The sequence below is a fragment of the Meles meles genome, chromosome 16 (genome assembly GCF_922984935.1).
Source record: "Meles meles chromosome 16, mMelMel3.1 paternal haplotype, whole genome shotgun sequence".
Taxonomy (NCBI): domain Eukaryota; kingdom Metazoa; phylum Chordata; class Mammalia; order Carnivora; family Mustelidae; genus Meles; species Meles meles.
The window spans coordinates 56,595,249-56,617,331 of NC_060081.1; the positions used below are offsets into that span (position 1 = coordinate 56,595,249).

The 22,083-nt window shown below is 57.7% G+C and overlaps 1 protein-coding gene across 1 annotated transcript; it reads left to right on the forward strand.

Annotated features, from left to right (window-relative positions):
• Nucleotides 1–1,054: 1,054 nt before the first annotated feature.
• MYLK2 (myosin light chain kinase 2) lies at nt 1,055–13,858 on the forward strand. The gene is made up of 13 exons (XM_045981509.1): nt 1,055–1,106; nt 1,571–1,648; nt 1,757–2,084; nt 2,955–3,256; nt 4,848–4,953; nt 5,537–5,630; nt 7,875–7,984; nt 8,069–8,210; nt 10,657–10,727; nt 10,851–10,979; nt 11,543–11,695; nt 11,888–12,020; nt 12,986–13,858. Exons 1-13 carry the CDS (start codon nt 1,055–1,057, stop codon nt 13,064–13,066), a joined length of 1,779 nt encoding a protein of 592 aa, XP_045837465.1. The 3' UTR covers nt 13,067–13,858.
• The last annotated feature ends 8,225 nt before the right edge of the window (nt 13,859–22,083 follow it).

A 22,083-nucleotide genomic window follows, 5' to 3' on the forward strand; every position in this document is an offset into this window, starting at 1 on the left:
CCTGCAAAGCTGTTTCCAGAACACTCAGCCTGGCCAGTTCTCAAGGCCCCCCTTCAGAGACAGGGTCTGGGCTGGCAGTCCCTGCCGGATGGAAGGCTCTTTGGATCACACCTCTCCCCATCCCACCTTGGCTTGATCACCTTGGGCTTGAGTAGCCCCCGGTCCCCACTATGGTGGAGGATCCTCGGAAAAGACTCTCCACCAGCACCCTCCCCTTCAAAGCAGGCCAGCCTCTGTGTCCCCAGGAGCCCAAGTAAAATTCATTTTCAAAAGAAAAGGCTTTCAGGTCCATGGACATGTTGAGCAAGTGCCCCTGGGACAATTTCTTCCCCAAAGATGCCCCCAAGCAGGTCTGGAGGCCAAGAGCAGGGATCACGGGCACAGAGCTGGGCAGTGGGGTCAGAGTGATTATCCCTGGGGCCTGCGTGGCTCTCACCAGCTTCTGGGCAACCCCAGGAGTCATGGCGCGCAGGTGGGCAGAGCCAGCGCCCAGCCTAAACATACTCTTGTCCTCTGGCCCTGCCGGGGAAGTCTTCTTGGGCCAGCCCCCCTGCCCGATCCCGTCCAAGCCACTGATACCGGGGGAGGCCTAGGGATAGGCTGCTCCCTCGGGGGCCCAGTGGCCCCCTCCCTTTTCTCTTCCTGCTTGTTCCAACACTACTCTCCCCCTCGTCGGTCTGTGGGAAGAATGCCGTGTCCTCTGAACGGGGGCCAAGAGTGACAGGTGGTGGCAGTCCGAGCTGCATGGCCCCTGGTGTAAGAGATCCTCTCCTCCGTCCCCGCCTCCCCTGCCTGCACCCCTGCCCCCGCCTCTGCCCACCCAGCCCAATCCCTTACAACTGCCCCAGGAGTGCTCCTGGGCGGCCGCTGCAAGTCAGGCGGCCATCAGGTTGCCCCTCGCTGCTCCAGGTACCCCTCTCTCCCCGCAATCAGCTGGCCCTGGCTCCTCTCAGCCAGACAAGAGGAGAATCTGACAGCCTGACACACCTCACTCTTCTTTCTGCAGCTAGAAAGACCTGAGTGAGACAAGCAGCAGCACACGCCTCCCTACCTCATGGCGACAGAAAACGGAGCAGTGGACCTGGGACTCCAGAGCCCACCAACAGGTGCCAAGCTGGGGCAGGAGGCAGAGGGAGGAGCCTGGGAAGGGGTGTTTGACTCCAGGGCCGGGCCCATTCCTCAGCGGGAGTTCTGTGCCCCAGGCCTTTTTGTATGGCGCACGAAGGACCCAGAAATTAGGACGATCTCTGGGTAAGGTTGGGCTGGGTCGAGGGCCGACGTGAAGCCCTCCTCAGAGAGACTGGGAAAATGAGGAGCCCTGTGCAGGGCACTCGCACACTTAGGGCAAGCGATGGTGGGGGCATCAAGGTGCATTTGAGGACCTGGAGTCTCCTACGAGGGCCTCCAAGGCCCTCAGCAGCCCATCTCTAGAACCCGTGGAATGGCCCCAGAGCCCCAATGGGATTCGCAAGCTGCTGCCTAAGTGGGGACTTGGGCCCGGAGCTGGTCTCTGGCCAGCCTGGCCGGGGGAGGAGGGAGAATCCTGACTGGGATCCTACTTCCTTTGCAGACGAGACACCTAAAGGTACAGCAGGTGAAGGACCTCCGGCTGCAGAGAAAGAGTCTGGCCCACCTGATCCAAAGAAAGGTCCTGGGCCCCCAGAGGAAAAGAAAGAACCTGGCGCCTCAGACCCAAAGGGAGAAGCTGGCCCCCCAGATGCAAAGAAAGAACCTGGGACCCCACATCCAAAGAAAGAGCCTGATCCACCCACCCCAAAGAAAGATGACAAAGCTGCTGCCCTAAAGAAAGAGGATGGTGCCGTGGGTCAACCCTCAACCAGCAGCCTGGGCCCCGAGGGAGAAGGCAACCTGGGTGCGGGGCCTGCGGAGGGCAGTGCTGGGCAGCCGGCAGCCCTGCCCCAGCAGACGGCGACAGCCGAGGCCAGCGTCAAGAAGCCTGATGCCAAGCAGGAGGGCCCTGGAGAGCCCAAGGTACACAAGAAGGCAGTGGAGGGCCAAGCAGGGGCCAGGAGGGGCTCGCCCGCCTTTCTGCACAGCCCCAGCTGCCCTGCCATCATCTCCAGGTGAATGTCTCCCGTCGGGCGGTGGGGAGGGGTCTGAGGCTCTGTCTGCAGCAGGTGCTCAACCTCATCGCCACCGTGTTCTGTGCTAGATCGGGCAGTTCCGATGTTTAGCATCTGTCCTGGGCATTGGCTCTCCTACGTTGTGCCCCTGCTGAAACCAGGACTTGGTGATAGTTCACAGACACCTGGAATGTCAAGACAGAGAGGTCCTTGAAGACCTCTTCATGAAGCATCTGGAGGCCAAAGTCTCCCCAACTCCTTGAACTTGGTTCTAGCCGAGGGCAGGACTGAGATTTCGGGAGGAAAAGATCACTGTTCTTCTTACTATAATATGAAACATGACTAATCATCAGATTGACAGATCATTAGTAATGCTTTCCTAACCATAATATAGCACCAGTCTTATGAGGCAATCTGTTAGACATACGTGAATGCTAACCACATGAGTGATATTAGCGATAGATTGTAAACCATGATACTATCACTATATCACGCTGAATTATGTATTAATATCAATTAATACAATGGTATCACTGATTAATCAGTTGCATTCCCAGTTTGTATGAATCAAGAGCTCCATAATCTAACTGTAGCCTCCTCATGATTAACTAAAACAACAATCGTATTAGTAGATATTAATGATGTATTAATGCATCGATTGTCAAGAGAATGACCACAGACATGCATGGTATTATTAATATCCCTTGATTTCGTATGAAGTGCATTTGGGGCGGCGGTGGGGACGGGGTTGTGGGGGTGGTTGTATCAGCTCCAAATTGCAGAAGAGGCTCTGGAAGCATCGAGGCTTCCCGGAAGCAGAAACACTGCTGTGGTCATTGAAGGCATCACCTCTGGGTTCTCACATTCTAGGCCTGACGATCTGCCCGCTAAGAAGCCCCTGAGTGATGCATCGGAGCTCATCTTTGAAGGGGTGCCTGTGACCCCCGGCCCCACGGATCCCGGGCCAGCCAAGGTAGCAGAAGGAGGGAAGAACGTCCTGGCAGACAGCCAGAAGGAAGCAGGAGAGAAGGCTCCAGGCCAGGCTGGCCAGGCTAAGGTGCAAGGGGACACCTCGAGGGGGATCGAGTTCCAGGCTGTTCCCTCGGAGAAATCGGAGGTGGGGCAGGCCCTCTGTCTCACAGCCAGGGAGGAGGACTGCTTCCAGATTTTGGGTAGGCCAGGGGCAGGTGGGGGCTGGGGAGGGAAGGGGGCTCCCCAGGGGTCCCCATGTCTCCCTGTTTAGAGGACTGAGCTGCTCTGAGCCATGCGCCACTCTAAGAAGTGTAAGTTCCTAGTCCCTTTTGATAGATGGGGAAATGGAGGCTCAGGGAAAGGGAATGGAGTGAGCGCCCCAAATCCACAGCGAGGACAGGATTTGAACCTGTCCAAACAGACCTGCTTCAGAGTTCACTGTTGACTTTCTTCTACTTTGTCTATAAAGGGGTTTTGAAAAAAAAAAAAATCAAACAGGTTTTGGAGGAGCACCAACTCTCTAGACAGTGGAATTTGAAGTCAGTCCGCAGAAGGGCTCAAAGGCCAGGCTTCGGTAGTTAAAGGGCATCCTGGGATGGGTGGCGAGGGTCATGAGAGCCATAGAAGGTTCATGAGCTGAGGAGCATAGGTGCCTGTATGGGAGCACTGACAAAGGAAGCGGGGCACGTGAGACGGGGCAGGACCGTGGAGTGGCCTTAACTGGTGATCAGACCAGGGGCTGGGTGATTTGGTGGTTTATCCAGCGGGCAGCAGGAGCCACCAAGCATGAGAAAGCTTGGGGAGCAGGTGCATAGGGAAAAGGCCTGAGTGGGGGTGCAGCAGGGCTCGGGGTGGGGTGAGATGGGGTCAGAAGAGCCCAGAGTGTCCTGACACCCCCTCCTCCAGACTGAGGTGCCCTGGAAGTCCAGCCAGCCTGCCCCGTCAGCGGCACAGTGCCACCCAGACAGGGTGGGAGGGCCTGGCGGCTGGGCCGCAGCCAGGAGCCCTGCCTCCTCCCCCAGGCAGCAGCAAAGGCTTATGCCCCGCCCCCTCCAGAAATCACATCCTTGGGGTGACGGGACCTGAACAACCTCCAAGGGCTGTCAGATTTATCACCAGCCCTGCTTCCCTGCTGCCTCTTGCTATTTATAAAGAGGTTTCCATTCCTGATGACTCAGCCTGAGAGCCGCCAGGGCTCGCTGTTCCCCGTGGTTGCCGCTAGGTGGCAGCCTCTCCCTACAAAACATCTCGGGTCACGGTTTCCCCCCCCCCCCAACCCCCCCACCGCACCCGGTCCTTGGACCTTGCCCAGGTTGGGCAGCCATTCCGGAGAACAGGCCAGCTTGTGGTGTAATTAGAGGGGATGGTAGGCAGATCCCGTCTCGTACCCCATCATTCAGGCATAGTCACGCCTCTCTGGCATTCCACCATTATCATCCCACCCCCTCCCCTCCTTTTCTTTTTCTTTAATGGAAATGCAGAAAGCGTGGGATGGAGACTTCACACGTATCATGTGGGAGGGTCTGAGAAGTCCAATCAGCTGTCCCCATTGTTGTGCCAGGAGACGCTGAGCCCCCTCTGACAGAGTCCCAAGGCCATTTTGTGTGTTGGTGGCAGAGCTGGAACTGGAAACTGGGCCCCCTAGCCCCTATCCTGGAGTCAGCTGTCCCCCAGGTATCACTTGGTGCACTTCCCCGGATGGGGCCCCGGCCAGGCAGGCGGGGGTGGTGCTGGGGCGCCTCATCCCCTGCCCCTGGCACTGACTGTGATGGTCCTGCTCTCTCTTTGCAGATGACTGTCCGCCTCCCCCAGCCCCCTTTCCCCACCGCATCGTGGAGCTGAGGCCCGGGAATGTCAACAGTCAATTCAGCCTGAACTCCAAGGAGGCTCTGGGCGGGTGAGATGTGGGACCCGAGCCCCTGGCACGTAGGCAGGAGAGCGTCGAGCCCCAGGGCCTCACCTCTTTCCTGTGCAAGGTCCAGACACACCCCAACTGGACACGATCTACGTGGACACAGTTACTTCCGCGTGGTTACTTACTCCCTCGCACGCAAGCTGTCACATGGGTTGATTCCCACTCATGACAGTCTCTCACACAGCCGCACCGCTCATCGTTCAGTATTTCCCATAGGAAACCAACAGCATTTTCCCGTCTGTTTCAGTTTCATGTACCACTCAGATCCCCTCAAAGTGCTTCATAAAAAGCCCTCCAGGTGCCTTCCCCTGGGGCCCAGAGCCCCAAGGCCCATGCTTACCACAAGGCTGTGAGCTGTCAGGGGCCTGCCTGTGGATGAGTCTACCCGTCCTGTGGCCATGGTTGGTGTGGTTCAGCCACCGTCCCTGCCAGTGAGCTCCTGACTTTGACTGGAGCAGGCATCCCAGCTCACAGAGGGGAACCCAGACAGGAGCAGACTGCAGGCCCCCTACTTGGGCCCTGGGCCCCTGGGAACCCCCTCACTCCCAACCTCTTCTCTCCTCAGCGGCAAGTTTGGAGCAGTCTGTACCTGCACAGAGAAAGCCACAGGCCTCAAGTTGGCAGCCAAGGTCATCAAGAAGCAGACACCCAAAGACAAGGTAGTAGGGGCTGGCTACATGGGAAGGAGGGGGGGTTCTTTGAGTGGGTACCTCTCACCTCCCTCTGCCCATATGTCTGCACCAGGGGCTTTGTGTGTGAACCTTGATGCGCTGAGGATGTCACTCAGATAGATAGACAGATAGATAGACAACTCTGCCACAGGGACCTGAAGCCCCCACCCATAAACAAGACACCTCAGTTGGTGAACTTATCCTTGGGAATTCCCCTTCTAGGCCCAGGACGTTCCTGCCTTCTGTTTGGTTCAATCCAGACAACACTGTTGAGCTCAGGCTCTGGGCCAGGCCCTGCGCTGGGCACAGTGGGTAGGGGCAGGCAGGTGTCCCAAAGTGAAGTGAATGTGGTTTCTGCCCTCAGGGGGTGCCCAGGTCATCAGGCCTGGTCTAGAGCTGTGCCTCCACACTTGGCCTGGGCCTGGTTCAGAGGAGACCGAGGGCAGTGCTTGTTCAAGGAACAAATCAAAGAGGGAATGAATGAGTGAAGGTAGGCAGAGGCTCATGTGGAATGAAGGGGTGATGACCACCTAGCCCCCTGTTGTGGTGAAGGCTGTAGCTCAGGAAAGCTAGGATGGGGGTCACTCGGGGGTCAGGCAGGGGTCAGGTGGGGGTCAGGCAGGGGCCAGGAGGGGGCTGTGGAGGAGCCTGCAGATTCAGCGGGCCAGTTTCTCTCCAGTAAAGGCTCAAAGGAGGCGCTGGAGAGGCAGGGCAGGGGTTCAGACTGAGGGGACTGTGAGAGAGAAGGCCAGGAGCGACAGAAGTCTGTGGGGGACCCTTGGGTAGAGGCAGGGGAGCTGAGGAGGGAGCTTGTGGGCATCTGAGGCAGAGACACAGCGCGTGCGGAGGTCTAGAGCCTGGGAGGAGCGTGAGGAGGAGCTCAGGGCCCTGTGGCGCTGCTTCTCCATCATCGCGCCTCAGGAAGGCGTGCGTTTTCCATGTGACTCTGCCTTTCTCCCGCCTTCCGCTCGACCGCGGGGTCTCCGGGCCTCTGTCAAGGACCTGGCTCGGTGTAGATGCTCCAGACATACGTGCTGTGAGATTAACTGGAGTCAGCTCTTGATGAATTAATTAGTGAGTACTTTTTTCTGGGCCGTTTGCTGCCCCAGGGGCTCGGGAAGGGGCAGTGAATTGTCGGAGTCCCTGCCCGCCTGGGCCAACCCGCTCGAGATGGGGGCAGAGAACCCAACACGACGCACAGAGGAAGGGTGGCGTCAGGACCTGAGCGGGGCTAGGAAGGAGAGTAGAGCCAGGGAGGGTACAGGGAGCGTGGGGGCTGATGGGGGCCGCGAGGATAGGGCGGTGAGGTCAGCCCTGTCTGAGGGAGCGGCAGGTAGAGTGAGATGTGAATGAAGGAGCAGCATCGTGGAAAAATGGAAAAACTGGGGCAGTGATATGATGCTGGGCGCTGAGGGGATGGGCAGGGGCGAGAGGCCTGATCTGTAGCATTTGGCAATTTCCCTGGTATCCACATTCCTACCACGGCTGACTTCAAGCCACCAGTGTGACAGCTGGTGTTCACCCTTTCTCAAAGTGACAAATAATGGCAGCTCGCGTCAGGAAGGCAGTGGTGGTGGAGCTGGTGAGAAGTTCCTGGATTTGAACTCTAGAGGGATTTCCCAAGCCTGGGTATGAGAATGGGAGGCATCTGGGACGGCTCCTGGCTTTAGGTCCTGCACACCTGGGCGAGGGGGCAGGCCCTCTTGCCAACAGGCAAGCTGAGGACAGCTCAGCGGTGGGGTGGAGGCCGTGGCAAGGGTTTCATTTGGACCTGAGAGATGCAGGAAGTGTCTTAGCCATCCAAGGGGAATGGCCGATAGGCCATGGGAGCTGTGGGTGCCTGAAGTTCAAGGGCGTGCTCAGAGGTGGACATTCGCATTTGGGAATCAATCACCTTCACAGGGATCGGCCAAGTCCTGGGACTTAAGGAGAAAGCCCAGGGAGAGAGGGCAGTGGGGAGAGCAGTGAGCGGAGGACTGGACGACGGGCACCCCAGTATCCAGTTGGGAAGAGAAGGGAAGAACTGGCAAAGGAACGGTGTCCTGGCCAGAATGACCAGGGTGTGAGGACACGGGCTCCGGGTGGGGAGAGATGGGAGACAGGGAGGCCGCCAAGGAGGAGGCCAAGCGGTGGGGTCCTGGCCGGGTCTGATGGGTCGGGTCCAGGGCAGAGGTACAGAGGGGGCAAGAGCAGGGACACTCAGCTGGCGGCCCTGGCTTCCCCGGTGCCCAGGAAATGGTGATGCTCGAGATCGAGGTGATGAACCAGCTAAACCACCGCAACCTGATTCAGCTGTACGCGGCCATCGAGACGTCGCACGAGATAGTCCTGTTCATGGAGTAGTGAGTGCTGGCCGTGGGCCAGGGGGCCGGGTGGGGGTGCCAGCCAGCCCGGAAGCAAGCCTGCAGAGGGGTCTGTGCACACAGCATCGAGGGCGGCGAGCTCTTCGAAAGGATCGTGGACGAGGACTATCAGCTGACGGAGGTGGACACGATGGTGTTTGTCAGGCAGATCTGCGACGGCATCCTCTTCATGCACAAGATGCGGGTCCTACACCTGGACCTCAAGGTACTGGGGCCTCCCGGGGGGGGGCTCAGGAGTCGCAGCGGACCCCCTGAAGCCAGGGCCACCACCGGCGATCCTGCCCCCCTCCCCATCTATCCTTCTCTCCCTCCCTCTATCCTTCTAGCTGCAGATCGCAAAGGGTATATTGAGGCTTCCTGAAGTACCAGGAGCCAGGGATCCAACAGAGAGGAAACAAGACTTGGTCCCGGCTCTCGCGGACTTTTAGCGGAGTCCTGAGCACACGTCCTCTGTCCTGGGAGCCCCAAGCTCGGCGTCTCACGCCTACAGCTCGCTAAGGGTTGCTTAAGTGACCACATGGGGCTGAGCCCTCCCCGGAGCTCTGAGTTTTGGTTCCTGTGTCCCGCAAGGATCTGTCGGGGGCCTACTTCACGGCAGGCAGTGCTTGAGGGGTTAGAGTCCCAGCAATGAGCAAAGTAGACGAAGATGCCTGCCCTCGAGGAACTTAGGTTCTAGAAGGGGAGTCCGGAAAACAAAGCCGTGTAGGATAGCAGCAACCTGCGTGAGCTAGGCACTAGGAAAATCATTCCATGAAAGAGTATTTCTGTCCCTCCTCTGACCTTGCTCAGTACCTTGCACGGAGCCCATCAGGGAGAGCCCTAAGGCCTTACGCATTCGGTCCACCTTACATATAGGGTGGCAGCTGCCTGGGGCAGGCAGCCAGCCTCGGTATGGGGTAGGCGGGAGCAGCGGCAGTGCGGGGGGGCTCATGTCTCCAGGACGGTGGCCGGGCCAGTGGTGAAGCCGCAGTCAGGACACTGAGGGGGGTTACCGTCCACTGGCCTCGTGGCTAGTACTTGGGTTTGTTCCTCTGATAAATGGGTATCATACTCCTCTGCTGTGCTTGGCCGCCCCTCTGCGGCTGCATGCTGTGCTGGGCACAAGTATCACTATAGGGATGACGAAGGACACACCCTGTCCCCTGGAGCCTCCAGGTCAGTGGCAGAAACAGGCATTCCTACAATAGGTCCTTTTAAACCATGACAAGCGTGATGAGAAGCCCGTGAGAGGAATGGGGAGACAGACAAGGTGAACTTGAAGAAGCGGGCAAGAGCCACGGCCTTGGAGTGGAAGCAGGCCCCGGGCTGGCCCACACCAGCTCTGTGCTGGCTCTGGGTCAGAGCTGTTCGGGGCGTATGCGCCTTCTGAAGGCCCACGGGCCAGGTGTGCAGGTAGCATCCCCACAGACACATGGGGAATCTAGGAGGGTAAGGAGAGGGGTTTCCACGGGCCAACTTCGCAGCAGGGAATCTCGGGGTCCATTGTCATGACCAAGGGCAGAGGCGGTGGGGGCTGGCACCAGTGGCCATGGTGGAGGGAAGGGAGGTGGGCCGACGATGGGTACTTTCTGGAAATGGAGCCAACCTGATGTGCTGACGTGGGAGGGGGTAGGAGACAGGGAAAGGAAAGCGTAGGGTGTCTGTGGAGATTCTAGACGGAGCTAGCATTGCCCACAGTGTTGCAGGCCCTGCCGTTGGCCTGTGAAAGCCAGAGCAGGGTCCCCAGTTAAAACGCAGCGTCCTGGGAAGAAGCTGTCTTAAACCCTCTTTATCCTAAACTGTGTTTTTTTCAGGATAGCAACACGTTTCTCATCAAAAAGGGGTCTCATGGTCAAGAAAGTTGGGTGAACCATGGCCGTAAGACCCTTCCCAGGGCTCCTCAGGAAGTCTTGTGTCCTCCAGAAGGAGGTCTGAGTCTGTCTCGTTCCCTCAGAAGATGGTACTCTGGGAACTTTCTTTTCTTCTCCCTGTTTTGCTGGGACAGGAGGTCATGCTGTTAAGGTCATTACTGCTTGTGTCGGTTCCCAAAGCACGTCCAGAAGGCACGTTGTCAGGGCCCTCTAGTCAGATGGTCACAGAGCCCAGATGACTAACAAGGGCCAGGCCCAGAGCAGTGGAGAACCCGGGGAGCTGGGGGCCCAGCGCCTGGCTCAGGGGGCAGTGGTGACAAACACCAGGTGCCGTGTGGCCACGTAGCTAGGGTTTCTGGGGTTTTGGGAGGTGTTGAAGATTAGGAAGGCAGGCTTGTTGTGCAAAGTCTCCTGCCTTTTAACCATGGTTAACTACTTAAAATGCTTCTGCCTTACAATGTCAGATTAGTCCTGTGTCCTTGTGTTACTTGGAGGCCCAGAGCAGGAAGGGACTGGTCTCTCAGAAACGTCATTCATGCGCTGACCTGTGCTGGGGCCACAGGATTCCCAGGAGCCTTGGCTGAGCCCTTCCTCAGTTAGACACCAGTGGGAGGAACAAGGAGGCCAGGAGAGGACGATTCCTACCCTCTCAGGGCGTCAGGGTCCTCGTCTGTGCCTGGAGCAGGCAGGTCCGGGGGTCTCTGACAGGCTGCCCAGAGAGCCTGGGACTTGGGTGGACCTGGGTGGGGAGGCAGGGTGAGCTGGGTCAGAGGTCAATCTGGGCCACCCCCTTCTCCTCAGCCAGAGAACATCCTGTGCGTCAACACCACCGGCCATTTGGTGAAGATCATTGATTTTGGCCTGGCACGGAGGTACCCCATTGGTGGGTGGGGAGGGCAGGGCAAGCCTCTGAGGTGGGCGGGGGACAGGGGAGGCGCAGAGGGTGCGGTGAGTGGGCTGGGGGTCGCGCTCTGAGCTCTTGCTCTCACCCTCAGGTATAATCCCAATGAGAAGCTAAAGGTGAATTTTGGGACCCCAGAGTTTCTGTCACCTGAGGTGGTGAATTATGACCAAATCTCCGATAAGACAGACATGTGGAGTATGGGGGTCATCACCTATATGCTGTGAGTCTTGAGGGAATATGGCATCTATGCGGTGGGGGCACATGGGTGGGCAACTGAGACCAAAATTGGCCTTGGGGTCCTGGTGAGGTGGGTTCCATGCCCCTACTCCCTCAATTAGGGTTTTGCTGGGGGAGGGCATGCTGGGGAGAGCCAGGAAAGGGGAACTTTGTACCCATTTTGTAGATGGAGAAATGAAGGCCCCCGAAGGCATAGTGTCCCAGTCCACGTTCCTAGACAGCAGATCCTTGATGACCCAGGGTGGGGACAGAGGAGCAGCAAACATTTTTTGTACCCTTGTCATCCTTTTTCTTCACTGTAACCCTGGGAAGCTGGGATGATTATGCCCATTTTACAGATGAGAAGAGTGAGGCTCAGAGAGGGGAAGTGACTTGCCTAAGGTCGCCCAACCAGAATCAAACCCAGGTCTGTCCCACTCAAGAGCCTGGGGGTCTTTTCAGCACATGGTGCTGCCTGCTAGAATTTGCCTCCATCCTTTGAAGTCCCAGAGGAGACACAGTGTCTCCAATCTCACCTCCCTGCCTCCTGACATCCTCTCTCTCCAGGCTGAGCGGCCTCTCCCCCTTCCTGGGAGATGATGACACAGAGACCCTAAACAATGTTCTCTCTGCCAACTGGTACTTTGATGAGGAGACCTTTGAGGCCGTGTCCGATGAGGCCAAAGACTTTGTCTCCAACCTCATTGTCAAGGACCAGAGGTGAGGCTCACTTGAGGACACAGACCCCATGTGTGCAACTCCAGTGTGTGTGTGTGTGTGTGTGTGTGTGTGTGTGTGTGTGTGTGTGCGCGCAGGCATGTGCTGGCAGGGCAGGAAGAAGTCTGGGCCCTCTGCGTTCTGGTGCTTCCCAGGCATGCTGCCCGCCCTCACCACACTGCCCCCCCCCCACAGGGCCCGGATGAGCGCTGCCCAGTGCCTCGCCCACCCCTGGCTCAACAACCTGGCAGAGAAAGCCAAGCGCTGTAACCGACGCCTTAAGTCCCAGATCTTGCTTAAGAAATACCTCATGAAGAGGCGCTGGAAGGTACCACTGGATGGGGTGGGGCGGCGGGAGGGGCTGCAGGCAGGAAGAGCTCCTGGCAGATCCCAGGCCCCACTAGCCCTGCCTTGGCAGTTCCTACGGACCAGGCCTAGCCCTGTCTGGAAAACAGGGTTGGCTTTTCTCTTTGTCCTGGGCTGGTTCCTGTCCTGGAGCGGTGACCCTCCACCCTGGGGAGGGGTGTCCGTTTGAGGCTCAGGCACAGGGAAAGATCTCGGACCCCACACTGGCCCTTTCCCTTCATTTTACAAATATTTATGGAGCATCTACTCCTTCTAGGCACCAGGAGTGTACCGGTGGACAAAAGACACAAGGATTTTAGTCTTTGCGGACTTACTTTGGATAGAGGGTAGGGAGGTATGAAAAAGGGTTAAGGAAGTGCTCTAGAATAACATAAGCATGGTCAGGAGTGCCTGGAGAGAGGTTGCACTTCTAAATAGGGCAGTCAGGAAGGGCCCACTGAGAAGGAACATGTGAACAAAAAAACCTGAAGGAGATGAGGAGTGAGCCATGCTGGTATTGGGGAGAAGAGTGTTCCAGGAAGAGACAGCCTGTGCAAAGGCCCTGAGGCATAAGCATGGTTGACAAAACATGAGGAAAAAGTAGAAGGCCAGTAAGGCTGGAGTGGGATGGGCAAGGGGTAAAGGGAGATGAAGTTAGAGAGGAATGGGAGGCAGGGGGTGGAGGGACTTGCCCCATGGCAATTGGCTTACGTTTTAGTTGGAGCAAAATAGGAACCATTGGAGCACCTAGAGCAGAGAGGTGCTCAGGTCTGGCTGCCCTACCTGTGGAATGAAGGAAGGAGCCCTGAAGCCGTGGTGTCATAGCACCTCCTGTGGCCATTTTGGACATTGCACCCTCCCCAGCATCTGGCCCTGGAGGCCCTCAGCTGTGCCTCAGTTTCTCCGCGGTCGCGCAGCTGACCGGGATCCTTCTTCCTCCTTCCTCAGAAAAACTTCATTGCTGTCAGTGCTGCGAACCGCTTCAAGAAGATCAGCAGCTCGGGAGCACTCATGGCTCTGGGGGTCTGAGCCCCAGGAGCGGCTGAAGCCTGGACGCAGCTGCACAGCGGCCGGGGCTGAGGCCACACAGCCCAGAAGGCCAGAGCAGACGGGCCAGATCCCCTGGCTGGGCTGCGCCAGGCTGGGAGGCTCGGGGCTCCCCATGACCCCGTGCAGCGACTGCTTCCCCGACATGAGCCGCCTCAGATGTGGCCTGAATCGATCCTGCTAATGCCTCCCCAGACAGAGCCCCCGGCCCGTCAGCCACAGCCCAGATGCCACAGGCCCTTGGTCCCTCCCCGGCTCCCCCTCTTGGAAATTACTGCCCTGGTGACTCCTGCTTGGCCTCACCTGGGGCATCCCTGGCTTGGGCTTGCTCCTAGCTGGAACGGGAAGGCTGGGGGTCCCAGCATGTGGGGCTTCTGCGGTTGTGGATGGGAGGCCCTTGGTGGGGCAGGAAGACAGCAAGGCCAATTCCTGAAGCCCAGCTGCCAGGGGAGACAGAGCAGGCTTTGTGAAAGAGGACCTCCATGCCCCCACCCACCTCCCCACTCCCAGCAGATAAGGCCTAGTACACACCAGCTGGCCCAGCCCGGCCCAGCCCCCCGCCCACCTTCCTGACGACCACCAACACACAGGAACTCGGTGTGAGAGAAGGACGCCCAGCCCAGGCCTGGCGGAGGGGGCGGGGAGAGGCCTGGGGGACAAGGAGACCACCCCCGAGCTTGCCTGAGGGCCAGGCGGGCCCAGCCCAGTCATAGTGGGCCCTCATCCTCAGGGTCACCCATGGCCTCGAATCACGGGGTCAGCAGGCCCCAGAGGAGTGGGAAAGCCATCGGGCAGTCCCCCACCTGCTCTCAGCTTGTGCCTTGTAAATAAATGTACAGGTTGGATGTGGCTTTCTTCCCCTTATGTGCGTGTGGACTTGGGTGAGGTCAGAGGTGACCACTCTTCCCCCGAGCACTGCTGGAGGTCGGGCGCTCGGGGGGGCTGAACTCCAGGGTGCAGCATTGTGGCTCCCGGTGTGGCCTAAGGAGCCAGGCTGTCCAGCCCAGGATCTGGGCAAATGGCTTTCCCGCTTTGGGCCTCAGTTTACTCACCTGTCACAGCACCTTCCAACATGCATTGGGTGCTTACCGGGTAGAAGGTCCCTTTAAGTGCCTGTGTGGGTATTAACTCATTTTTCTCTAGCAGCAAGCTTATGAGGGGGATGTTATTATTCTTTCTTTCTTTTTTTTTTAGATTTTATTTATTTATTTGACAGAGAGAAGTCACAACTAGGCAGAGAGGCAGGCAGAGAGAGAGGAGGAAGCAGTCTCCCTGCTAAGCAGAGAGCCCAACGCGGATCCCAGGATCCTAGGACCATGACCTGAGCAGAAGGCAGAGGCTTTAACCCACTGAGCCACCCAGGTGCCCCTGTTATTCCTATTTTATAGGGGGGAAACTGAGGCTTAGAGAAGGGAAGGAACTTGAAGGCTATTCAACCAGGCAGAAGCTGGAGCCTGAACCCTTGTTTCCCAGGGCAAGGCCCTGAACACGAGCCCACCCGGCTTCTCAGCAGAACAAGGTGTCTGCAGAAGGCAGAGCCCCCAGGTAGAGCCAGGGGTTCAGGCAGGCCTGTGGCGCCTTTGCCGGACGTTCAGGGATGGGGAGGGTCTCCCTCAGAGGCCTTGGGGAGAGAGCTGTCCTCCCCTCTTTCCCACGGGCCACAGCAGGCTCTGGCCCAGACTCCATCTGCTGGAGACAGCAGTTGGAGCGCAGGAGAGCCTGACGGAAGAGGGCACAGCCTTTCTGGCTATGAGGACAACTGAGTCAGAATTGGGACTGGCTTCAGTGGGGCAGCTGGCCGGCCTGCTTGGGGTGAAGGGGTTCCAGCAGGAGCAGCCATGACAGCAGTCACGTGCATCGATGGCAGCTGGGTACAAGTCCCGCTCCAGCTCCTCGTGTTCACGATCACCCTGGCTGCTCACGGTGATCCTGCTCGGCAGGCGTGCTGTTAGGTCCATTTCTCAGATGGGGAAATCAAGCTTCAGGAAGGTTAGGCCACTTGCTTCAGGACGTAGAGCTAGTTACTGGCAGAGCCAGGACCGGTACCCAGACAGTGTGGGCCCAGAGCCCCTGCTCTTGACTGCTGCACTGCCTGCCTCTTGAGAAATCTTGGACTTGACCACAGACCAGGATCCTGTTCATCCCTACCTCCCCTGACTCCACGAATGTGGGCCTGGAGGGCAAGGCCAGGGTTGTCACTCCTGCCCCTGTCCCGTACCAGCAGGTGGGCTCAGCAGGTGCCACGTGGGGTGGGGGCTGACTTTGGGGTCTAAGCCTGGGGAGGTGTCTTACACTCAAGGTTGGGGGGCCCGGGGAACCTGAGTGGGGCTCTGGATGGGACATGTGCTTGCAGACCAGACCCCCGGGGCTGTGGATTCCTGCCTGCCTGCCCGCTCGCCACCTGCCAGCTGGGCCAGGCCTGTGGTTTCCTCTGAGTTCTCTCAGTGTTGCTGGCCCCCACCCAGGCTAAGCCTCGGCCACACAGAGTGATGATGAGGGATGAGTCACAGCCATGGGGCGGGGTGGGGGGTGGTGAGGAAATGAGGTCCAGCCGCAGCAGAGATCCAGGGCCTGGATCCAACTGGGGAAACCGAGGCCAAAACCAAGAAGGCCCCTCAGCAGAGAACAACAGCTGGGACTAGAACCCAGGACTCCTGACTCTCAGCATGGGTCTCAGTTTCCTGCTCTATAATATGCAAATGACAACCTGGGCTCTGCTCTCCACTGGCACTCTTAGGCCATCGTGACAGTCACAAGATGGGACAGGGTGCGCATTCACCCTATTTCACAGATGAGGAAACAGGTTCAGAAAGGGAAGGAATTTGCCCGAGGCCACACAGCAAATTAACATTCCCTGGGAAGAACCACGGAACAGGGCTAATCACTGCTTCTGTCCTTATCACCTCCCTGGAGCGCAGCTTTGAAAGCTCTTTTTGATTTTTCAGGGGCCTCCTCTGGCCTCCCCTGGTCCCTGGAGGTAAAGGATATAGACTCAACAATATGGGTGAGGTGGAGGTTCAGAGAGATTTTGTTCCCTCCAAAAGCCACAGAGCACATGCAGGAAAAAGTCACGGCCACAACCCCCCAAGGTGGGGTTGAGTGTCTGCCCCTCCGCAGGCCTGAGTCCCAGCCCCATTACCATCATCCCTAGAAATGCCATCTCCGGTGACCTCGCAGGATAAAGCTTTTTACCCTAGGAGCCATCCTGATGGAGGGAGTGAATCCATGGCCCTTTGGGGCCTGCCAGCTGGGGCCAGAGCCAGTCCCAAGGCTCTGGGCTGTGATTCTTCAAGTCCCGGTACCACACTGGGAATATCCCCTATCCCTTGCCCGGTGTTGCCTGCCCACCACAGTGCCTGCTTGTGGGCCCCTTCTGCATGGTACCCATTACAATGCTGCCCCTGCCACCTTCCCTACAAGGCGCACTGCATCTCACGGGGCTGGCACCACCAGCTTCCCCTGCCCGGTGTCCCGGGTAACCCCTTGTGGGCTAAGAAGGGTTAACGCCCTCAATGGGACGACAGCTTCTCCCGGCTGGTTCCAGCCCAGAAAGCGTTCCTCCAAGACTATTTCCTGCCTCTGGGCCTTGGCCAGGCCCGCAGTGACCACCCCCAGGGGTCTGAGGCCGCATCTGGTTTGGATTACGCCAGGCCTGGTGACGCTGCCTCTTCCTGTCTGTGTCCAGTGGCCTTGAATTCCACTGGCCACCTTGGACCCAACAGAGCAGTGGTGGGAAAAGATTCGGCCAGGGACAGGGCTGCCCGAGGGTGTCCAGCAGCTAGGGCTGTCCTGAAGGATGGGCTTACCCACACCCAGCTCCTGTTCATGCGGCTGTGCACGCACCTATTCTTTTCTGCACGTTAATGCTGTTGTTTACCGAGCATGGGGCACTGCGGCAAGTGATTTCCACTTGTGAACTTATTTCATGCCCACCCTAAGAGTGGGTATTTTTGTTAGGTATTTCATTAAGCTGAAGAAGCTGAGGCTCAGGGAGTTTATGGACAAGTCCCTGAGTCCCCAGCCAGCAAATGGTGGGGTCACAACTCAAAGCAGGTGGTGTGACTTCGGACACCACCATTCATGGCACAGCTATTTGTTGAGTCTCTGCTCTGGGCCTAGCCCCAAGCAAGGACCCAGAGGTGAACGAGTCATGGTCCCCGCCCTCAGGGAGCTCACACCCTCTGGAACCCCACCGGCTGGGAGCTTGGGGGTTAGGGTGAAGCTGGAGGGACATGGAAGGAGACACAAACTCCTATTCTCTTTTCTCCGGTGGCAGGAAGTGACATCGAAGCTGAGAGCAATGAGGGGCAGGCCTTTTCCAGATGGAGCAAGGACAGCATTCCAGGCAGAGGGGATAGTATGTCCAAAGGCTGGTAGCTAAGAGCAAAGCTGACTTGGAGTCTCCATGATGAAGCAGGAAGTCAGCCTGGAGAAGCTGGCAGGGACCTCAAATGCCAGCCTGAATCGGGGCAGTAGGGAGACATGGAGGGGTTTTGAGCAAAGGAGGCATATGGCCAGATCTGGTTCACAAGGATCCCTGAAGCCAGAGAGGTTAGCGAGTGGGAGAGAGAGGCTGGAGGCAGAGAGGCCAAAAGGAGGCTGGACCATGTCTGCTTGAGCAGTTGAAAGAAGTGGGGGGACAGGAAGGAGACGCAGGTCTCATGTGTCTCTAGGGGGACAGGCTGATGACAGAGACTGGGCTCAGGTCACACAGAACGGGGTTCAAATCTACTTATTTGCCCTCTCTGAGCCTCTGTTTCCTGTCTGTAAAATGGGGTTAATAATCAATCCTACCTGCCTCCTGGGAACCATGCATCACATGAGGGATGTGGACAGAGCAGCTGTTTCTTCCACAACTATGTCTCCAGACCCTACTGTGTTCCAGACAGTGTTCTAGGTGCTGGGGGGCAAGCAGCCAGGAGACAAAAGTCTCTGGCCTTGTGGAGCTTTGAGGTGGGACAACTCTGACCTGGGCAGCAGTGAATTTAGAATGCGTTGGCGGGGTGGGTGGGGGCAGAGTCTGGGAGCGTTTCTCCCAGGACAGAGTTTGAACAGAGATCAAAGGGTTCCCTGGGGATTAGTAGAAGATTGTTCTGGGAGGAAGGAAGAGCAAGTGCAAAGGCGATTTGGAGTGAGGCTAGAGTTAGCAGGGACGAAGCCAGACAGCCCGGGCCTCTAACTTGGGCTTTTGCTCTGAGTGGGCTGCCGAGCCCCTGCTGGCTTCTCTGAGATTTCCTCCACGGTGATGGGATGAACGGGAGGCTGACCATCAGTCCGGTTGTCCAGACAGCAAACCTTTATCGAGGGCCTTCTGTGTGCTAGTCGCTGGGTTAGGGAAGCGGATACAATGAAAAAGGCAGACCAGCCTCTGCTCCCTGAAGCTTATAGTCTAAGGCAGAAACACAATAAGAAGTGAACACACGTAGGAATGCCTAATCCCACATCTGCAACAGGTGCCTGGTGGAGGAGACAAATCTGGAAGCATCTAATCAGATAAGGGGCTGAGAGGAGGCTCCCTGAGCAGGGATATTTACCTTGACCTCTGGGTGTTGTGAAGTCAGCCAGTGGGGAGGGAGCATTCCGGGTGAAGGAGAGAGCAAGTGCAAGGGTCCAGAGGTAGAAACAGCACTCACCAGGGAGTTGGCTGTCTTCAAGGGCCTCTCATTTGTATCCAAGACAGATCAGGGCTCCTTGTGGGCTGTGGTCAGGAGGAGGCAGCCCTGGCCTTTCCAGAGGCCACCGGGCAGGATTCGGGCTGTGTAACTAAATGGGCCTCCCCCACCTGTTTTTAGCCTGGAACCACTTTCTTTGGCCTCACCAGCTGCCTCCCCATCACCACCCAGTTACCAGTGGGGCAGGAACAGGGATCAGGCACCTTCCGCTGTATAGGGACAGAGGTTTGCCACATGCAAAGGAAGGGGCAGAGGGATGGGGCTGAGGGTCCCAGGCCCCTCAGTGGGGCTATCTTATGTTCTGATTTCTTTCTTGTTGGCTGACTTGTACACACCCTGTGTGGGATTAGGTTTCTCACACATGGGTCCTGGGGGTTGAAAATATTACTCCCATTTTACAGATGAAGAAAGTGATCCTCAGAGAGGTGAGTCCACTTGCTCAAAGTCACACAGCAAAGAAGTGGAGATGCCAGTAATTGAGCCCCAAGCCTGTCTCTGTAACAGTCTTCCATTACCGTCTATCCCCCCACCTCCTTGAGAGCAGGACCTTCCCCTGGGGAGTAGATCAGGCTAAGGGGACCTGCCCAACTTTTTAAAAAATTTAAACACATTGCAGTTTCCTTGTGCCAGACTGGGTTCTAAGCACTTTGCAAATACTAACTCCTGTCACCCTCACAACAGCCCCAAAGGAGTAAGAACTGTTAGTGTCCATGTGTTATAATGAGGAAAACCAGAGAGGGGAAGCAACTTGCCCAAGATTGCACAGCTAGGGAGGGACGGAGCTGGGATCCCTACCTAGGCAGCCGGGCTCCAGAGCTCCTCCGTTTAGTCCTGTACCTACTGCCTCTGGCAGCCTGGCCCTTGGGGGTGACGGGAATCATCCAGGTGTCATGTGGACAGGATGTTTTGGCTGAAGACTGGATTGCTAGGTTCCATATACTCCCCGCAGGCAGACGTGGCAGGCTGGGTGACCCAACCTTCTTCTTCATTGCTGTGGCCGCCTCAGAGTGGCCCACCCTCATCAGGAGAGGGTCTCCAGGCTCCTGGCTCAGACCCTGTCTGGGTGTGGGGGAGTGTCCAGAGCTCTGGGCGGTGGAATGCCATAAACCAGGGAAGGAAGCGGGTGGGCCGAGAGCGTCGGGAGATAAGATGTGGAGGGTGGGGGAGTCTGAGGAAGGCCCAGCCCTATGGGTGGGGGAGGCCTCCCTGGGGGCAGGGAGAGCAGAGAGCAGAGGACCAGCAGGTGAAGAACTTCCTGACGGTACTTCAAAGCTGCCAGGCTTGGGTGGGAAGGGGCCTCCTCTGGAGGCAGCGGGCTCCCCTTTCCTGGAACCCCGTGTGACTTGGTACTTGGTGTAGAGGGGATTCAGAAATCGGGCAGGAGACACCCTTTCAGTGCTGATATTCCAAGAATCTAAGCTGCTGTGATTAAAAATTCTGGAATATTCTTTAACACTCCTGATTCTACCATGTTAGAATCTGATTGAGCCTGACTCTGAAAGGCAACTTGGCACCCTTTTCCACTCTAACCTGCTGGGGACAAGGTGGAGGGGCTGCAATCCCCTCCTGGAGACAGACAAGCCTCCAGGGAGGAGGGTCCCTGAGGCAGAGTCAGATGGGACAGCCCCAGTCCTGGAAGAGCTGCACAGTTAAGGGGGTAGAGCGGTTACCTGCTCCTGCTTTGCTGTGTGACCTTGGACACCTCACTTGCCTTCTCTGGCCTCAGTCTGTCCATCTGCGCTGAGGTGCTCTCTCTGGGTCAGCCCACGTTAGGCATTCTGAATCTCTGCTAAGCACTGTCCACCCCTCCAGGTGGGGGTGGATGGGCAGGAGCCACAGGGCGTCTGTTGGTCATGGAAAGAATGTGAGGGCAGGAGGCCCAGTGGGTGGGGTCCCCTGGCTGGGCAGCAAGCAGAGGGCAACATGAGATCATGGTGTCTGGGCCTCCTGGTCCAGCACCCCCGGGGATGGGATCCCCTCCAGGCAGTCCCCCATGTCAGACCCTCCCCTGGGACCCAGACTCAGAGTCAGACTGCCCTTTCCCCAACCCCTGCTGGGCAAAGGGAGTGAAATCGGGGCCCAGAGAGATGGGCACTCAGCCAGGCTCATACAGAGAGTCCAAGGCCGGCGCGGAGCCCAGGGTCCTGCTTGGGAATTGAGGCGAGGGGACTTGTCTTCACTTCTTGACTATGTTGGGGGGTCAGAGAGGGACATGGAGAGAGGGCTCCAGTCCTGTTGCGGAGTCTGTGCACCAGCTGTGATTAACCCCTTTTTGCATGATGCAGATGTGGCTTTCTTTTCCTCAAGCCCCCACCCCAGTTCAGATGCTAAGTTCCTTAGAGGATGGCTGGAACAGGATGCGGGGGTGGGGGGAGAGACTGGGGGGTGCTCAGTCAGTCCAGCCTCCCCATCCTCCTACTAGCTCAGGACACAGGCTGGGAGGGGACTGGGGTCACCAGGTCTCCACAGGAATGCGCCACAGGGAACAGTGCCCGGCAGAGAGGCCTCTTTCCCTGACTGGACTGAGAAAGAACACTTACCCCTCGAATCTGTTTGTCCCTGTCTCTGTGACTATCTGTTTGTCTCTGTGCCTCTCTCTCTCTCTCTCACACACACACGCGCGCGCGCACACACACACACACACACAAACACACACCTTGGAACAAACTCACATAAGCGTCCCCTTCGCCTCTTCTTCCTCATGCCCGGTGCACACAGAGCTTCCCCGCACTCTTCACCCACGAGGCTTCCTGGGTGTGATGAGACAGGGCAGACCCTCTCTTCTTCTCCCCATTGCTGGATGGATTCCGGGTTGGGGTCCTGCGTGTGCGGTGGGGAGGGGCCCCACAGCTGGCCAGGCATTTTCCCAACCCCTTCCGGCCACAGTGAGCCCCCACCCTGCAGGTCCCTCCTCCCCCCTGGCGGCTCTAGAGTCTGTGGGAACCAGACAGTGGGGACTGTCCAGCCGGGCTTGCTTCCGCCCAGGCCCCAGGGGACCTGCTGAGAGAGGAAGGAGCAGCAGAGACTGAAATCAGCATGGCCGCCTGCCTGAGTGAGGGCCTCTGGAGGGACTGGACTGTCTGCCCCACCAAGGGGTCTCCAGCCCCCTGGGTGTCACCTCATGGACGGAAGACCCATCAGGTCCCTACACCAAATGCCAGAAAGGGGCTTCCCCCCATATCCCTGGCTTCTTTCTTTTCTCCCTCTACCCAGGATCCAGATGGAGGTACCAAGGCTCCAGAAGGAAGCCCTTTGCCTCAGCGATTCTGGTATTGAAAGGTGTGGGGACAGGGAGGTTTCAGGTCCCTGAATCTGTTCCTCTGATAG

Coding starts and splice junctions, on each gene's coding strand:
- MYLK2 (XM_045981509.1), top strand. CDS start 1,055: ATGGCGACAGAAAACGGAGCAGTGGACCTGGGACTCCAGAGCCCACCA. Junction 7,985..8,068: donor ATAGTCCTGTTCATGGAGTA/GTGAGTGCTGGC, acceptor CTGTGCACACAG/CATCGAGGGCGGCGAGCTCT. Junction 10,980..11,542: donor GGGGTCATCACCTATATGCT/GTGAGTCTTGAG, acceptor CTCTCTCTCCAG/GCTGAGCGGCCTCTCCCCCT.